The 4,929-nt window shown below is 39.5% G+C and overlaps 1 protein-coding gene across 1 annotated transcript; it reads right to left on the bottom strand.

The window, feature by feature from the left end:
- Positions 1-1,554: 1,554 nt before the first annotated feature.
- Positions 1,555-4,485, bottom strand: LOC108807043 (transcription factor GTE12). The gene is made up of 10 exons (XM_056990093.1): positions 4,345-4,485; positions 3,209-3,979; positions 3,076-3,133; positions 2,895-2,998; positions 2,734-2,794; positions 2,561-2,620; positions 2,359-2,483; positions 2,223-2,289; positions 2,027-2,136; positions 1,555-1,925 (listed from the first exon to the last, which is right to left on the bottom strand). The coding sequence occupies exons 2-10, from the start codon at positions 3,956-3,958 to the stop codon at positions 1,719-1,721; spliced, it is 1,542 nt and encodes a 513-aa protein (XP_056846073.1). The 5' UTR covers positions 3,959-3,979; positions 4,345-4,485; the 3' UTR covers positions 1,555-1,718.
- Positions 4,486-4,929: the final 444 nt, after the last annotated feature.

The raw sequence follows: 4,929 nt of genomic DNA, 5'->3' as shown, positions 1-4,929 counted from the left end.
TTTGGGTCAAGTTCTCTCCTCTGGTCTTGTGTTTGCTTGTGTATGTGAAGTTGAACTTCGTTGTGGAGTGGGGTTTTCCAGCTCTCCTCTTTTCTATTGCTTGGTGTCTTGCAGCGGAAGGAGATTTGCTGTTGCTCAAGGGAGGCGGTGGAAGCTTTCTACCGCTTCGTACACATGAATATGGTGGCTGCGTGGTTACTGTGTTTCTGTGAGTCCTAGTCTGCAGTTCTTAAGCCGAGTTGAAGGCTTGTCGTCTATGGCTTTGTCTTCATCGTCTTTGTTGGCTGTTCTTTCTTTGTTTGGCCGTTCTCTTTCCCCGGGTAGTGGATGCTCTGCCTTTTGCGCTGAGGTTGGAGCTTTTCAGTCTCGCTTTGTTTTGGTGATCCGACTCTCTCTCGGTGTTATCGGACGAGGCGCAACAAAGACTGGGACAGGTTCTCTGTTCCCGGGGCAAGGCGTCGTCTTGAGGCGCTAATGGTGTCATTTGGCTCTTCGTTTCGACGGTGGAGACTTGCTTGGAGTGAGATTATCCCGATACCGGATTAGCTAATTGGTTCTTCCGGTAGATCACATTCCTTCTCTTTTGCAGGGTCTGAAGTTCATTTCTCGGTGGTGCCTCCATTACAGCCCGTTTTCTTGCTAGGAAGGTGTGGCGTTCTTCCGGCTTGTGCAGGTATTGTAGTGTTCGGTGGCTCGTCTCTTCCCCCGGTATACCGGTTTTGTGCTGAGGAATGGTCGGATAGGTTCTTCATTGCAGAAAAAACCGGTTTACAGTTACTCCGGTTGAAAGTCCAACTAGGACGATTGTACAGTCTCCTAGATTTGGGAAGTACCGGCAATGTGGGTTAGCCTGCGTTAATTCCATCTTCACGAGCTAGGTCTCCTCTGGAAGAGAACGTTATCGGTTCCGTTTATACTTTGGCTTTTAGGTGGACCGCGCCGGTTAGGTTTGTGTAAGGGAAGCTTAATATGTCGGGTAGAAACGGGTTCTCTAATGCGTGCTTGTACTCGATTCCGAATCCTGGTTCGGGTTTCATTAATTTAATAATATATAAAAAAAAAAACTTGAAACTAAATAATCTTCAACCATATAAGTGACACTGGCACCATGTGGGTCTTTTTCAAATGTCAACTTCTAATCCTCCACCGTACAACGATTTCAGTTTTTGACTGCACCGAACGGCTTAAGTTGCAAGAATGCGTTATTTTTTTATGAACACTATCAATTAGAGTGAACTGCACAAGTTGTGCAGCACAACGTGGAATGCTTAGAGATTGTATATGGTAAAGAAAAGAAAATCAAGTCTCTATAGTTTAAAAAATTGGTAAAAGACTGAATTGAACGTAAAATATTTCTTACACAAATGGCTTAAATTGTTATTTATATGTTTTGGATCATTCTGGGTTTTGTGTCCGTAGACTGAAATTGTTATATATAATTTAAATGAAACATTGAAATTTATGTATTTAATATTATAGCAAGTATCCTAAATATTAAATTTTAAAATGTTCTTTTGTCATCTTACAATCATGTGTGTTGCTTAAGAAAAGACATGATAAAGTCAGGTTTTCTTGTCTAGCAATCTTTTACATAAAGATTGTAAAAAATACAAGAAAATATCTCATTTATCTACTTTCATATATTAACAAAGTTCAGGTCATCATAATATAACCTTTGTTCTGATCAAAAATTACAACCAAGAGGTTCTCTAGAGAACCTACATGATCTCTCCCTCCTCAAGATCGTCGATTCTCATAGCATCAGAAATTTCTGAGTCGTCCTCATCCGAATCATCCTCGTTTATTAAAAACAGACCCAACTCAGGTAACCAAGTTCTTGTCGGATCACAGGTACCACAGAGATTAATCATAATCTCGTTAAACTTCCAGGGGTTATTCTCTTCAAAGTCAACTTCTTTGACCATCTGTCAACATTTAAAGAAATCAGAATCTTGGTTTCTTCGATCAGCTAAAATGGGTTTTTCAAGAAACTGTGAAAAGGGGTTTCTAAAAGTCTGACAAATACCTTTTCTAGCTCAAGCCGTTCTCTCTCACGTTTCTCTTTCAACTCGGCTTGTGCTCTTATTCTTGCGGCAAGCTTAGCGGCTGCTATCTCTGCTTCAATTCTAGCTTTTTCTGCAATTTTGTAAAAGTCAACAGGTGAGAAAACCGAAAAGTTCAAGCGTTTTCTTACTTTCATTAGAACATGTAATAAGATGTACCTTCACGTTGAGTTTTCTCCATCTGTTCCTTTTCTATCTGTATTCTAATTAGATCAGATTTGTTACTCTGTCAACAACACATCAACTTTTAGTCCCTCTTTCTATGTATATGGAATCAAGAAAGTGATGATGATACCTTGTCAAGGACTTTTCGGTGTTTAGCTTTCAGGATGGTCTCTGCGAATTGACATTTGAGTAATGCAGCACGAATAGCCTTCTCTGGTGGCAACGGAGGCATAGGAGGTAATGGCTTTTTCAACTCTGTAGAATCAGAGAGAGATCCTAAGAAACCATACTATAGGAATCCCATAGACCATAAGAGAGGAATGATAACTTGCCATTATCCAAAGGTGTATCAAGCTGAGAACTGACACAATCATTCTTTGAGCTTATAGACCCTAAAAAGAAACAAAACAAGTGCATATAATGTGTTAGAGAAATAGCAGAAATAGAATCAAGAGGAGTTTAACTGAAACAAGAAAGGGAAACGAAAGAGCTTATGATTCCTCACCATTGGAATGTGGATCTGACTCGCTCGCCTGTGAGACTGAATTGTCCTTTACCAGACAATCCTGTATCCACAAGAGCATTGAAATTAAAACTCCTATTGCCAATGACAATAACTAAAGGAAAATCGAATTCATCAAAGATCAAGCAATAATCTGGTTATACCGTCAATGTAGAAACTTCACTTCCAGATGAGTTACAGGACTTGAGGCATATGCAAGTTATCCTACCACATGAACTACATTTGCAGGCTGAAGTTGGAGTCGAACCTACATAATATGCATACAGTTTATATACACTGCAGAGAAGTCAGTTATTAGAAAAGTAAAAGGTCCCAACGTAGTACCTTTTCTTGGGTTTTCCACAGTCGAACCAAGGCCCTGCTCCAATTTCTTAATCCTCAACTGAAAATATCAAACATATGTCAAATATAACCACTATCACAGCAACAAGTCTATCATTATGATCATATATCATACCTTGGCTGCTAAAGCCGTCGGTGTGACAACAGTTGTATCCTTTTTGCTCAGCTTTGTCACTGATTTTGACAAAAGAGGAATCTTTTGTGACTTCTCTTTCACCCGTTTAGGAAACTCCACAGAGAACCTCCCGGAGGAAGCTGATGTTTCAGGGCTGCTCTGTCTAACCCAACCCACTTCAACTGGTTGCCTTTTAGAACCTTCTGTGACTTTGTCACCGTGTAAATCCAAAACCTTTTTCCTCATAAGCGATTCCCATCTAGCCTCAAAACTCTCCAGAAGCTCCCTCGCCACATCGTGAACAAAATTATCCGGAGGATTATAGCTCAACGCATTATCAAAAGTCAACCTGACATCCGCCGCAAACTCATCCACGCTGCTATACACATTCTTCAAAAGCTTGGAACCGATAGTGCCTAGATCCATGGGCTTCGATATCACAGAGAAGTAATCAGGAATCTTCATCTTAACGGGATCCACAGGCTCGCCAAACAGCCACCCAAACTTGTGCCCCCTCAACGATTTCAAGAGGGCGAGGCACTGACTAGACAAAACACGGTTCAGCTTCTGCTTCTTGTTAGCTTGAACCTCCTCTAGCTCGTCAGGTCCACGCTTCCTCGACTGATTCAGAGGTTTAATTATATCTGGTTTCTCAGTGCTCTTGGGGTTAGTGCAGTTGTTGAACGTTTGGATAGCTTTGACAGAGCCTTCAGGTCCAAACTTTATCCTCAGTTTGGTTATTCCAACCATTGTTTCTTTATTCGAAAACACCTGAACACATTAAATCAAACAAGTTTCAGAATCAAAAGCCTCTGAAATTAGGGTTTCCAATGTGCGGCTGCACAAACCTTAAATTAGGGATTTTTTTTAAATTCGATTCAACAATTAGATTAGACACCCAAGCAAACTCTGACTAACCTAGGGTTCAAACTATCCCCAGAAGAACGATGATAATTAGGGTTTATAAGTGCGGCTGCGGAAAACTCGAAAATTAGGGTTTTCACGATCAAATCGATTCAACAATTAGGGTTTATCGAAAGCGATACGATTGAGAAGGAAGCATTACGCTTCGAAACGAAATTTAATAACGAATCCGAGAAGAAGAATGATTAGAGAGAGATCGGAGAAGCTTTTACCTGGGGGGAGGAATTGATCGAACGAGGGGAGCGATTATGAGTAGGGGAGTGCACTCGGCGTTAAGCAGAGTGATGAAGAGCACTCCAGAAAAAAAAAGACGGCGAAATAACTTTCTCTTTTTCTTTCGGAGTGAGGCTTTTATAGGCTGGGTTAAAAAAAAACGTGTATTGTTAACCCTTACTTACTCGATCAAACCACGTTAAAATAACATTACACAACACAACACAAACTAATTGTAATTATCTCGTATTTAAAAGTAACCTTGAGAGGAGAAAATTTCCTTTTCGTAATAATTAACAAATGATGTCAATCTACATACGAAAATATACTTCTAGGTTCTGTATTTATAATACAAAAAATAACTAATCAATAAAAGATTATGCTGGTAGACTTAGAATATCGATATAGATTAAAAATTAAAAATTATAGAATATTAGATGTACCTTATATTGCAGAATCATATTTTAAAACTAAAGATAGCTGTTGAAGTATTGTAGTCTAATGTTTAAGGTCTAAAGATTTCTACATCTAGGTCTGGGGTTTGATTTAGAGACTATGCAATTTATTGTAAATTATCTCAAATC

Source organism: Raphanus sativus, chromosome 6 (assembly GCF_000801105.2).
Source record: "Raphanus sativus cultivar WK10039 chromosome 6, ASM80110v3, whole genome shotgun sequence".
Classification (NCBI taxonomy): Eukaryota; Viridiplantae; Streptophyta; class Magnoliopsida; order Brassicales; family Brassicaceae; genus Raphanus; species Raphanus sativus.
Note: the sequence above shows the minus strand (reverse complement) of the source record. Positions and strands in the feature narration are given on the sequence as shown.

Excerpts from the sequence above, each read along its gene's own strand:
- LOC108807043 (XM_056990093.1), bottom strand. The coding sequence starts at position 3,958 with ATGGTTGGAATAACCAAACTGAGGATAAAGTTTGGACCTGAAGGCTCT. Across the intron at positions 2,999-3,075 it reads TGTGGAAAACCCAAGAAAAG|GTTCGACTCCAACTTCAGCC; the intron begins GTACTACGTTGG and ends CATATTATGTAG. Across the intron at positions 2,795-2,894 it reads GTGAAGTTTCTACATTGACG|GATTGTCTGGTAAAGGACAA; the intron begins GTATAACCAGAT and ends TTGTGGATACAG.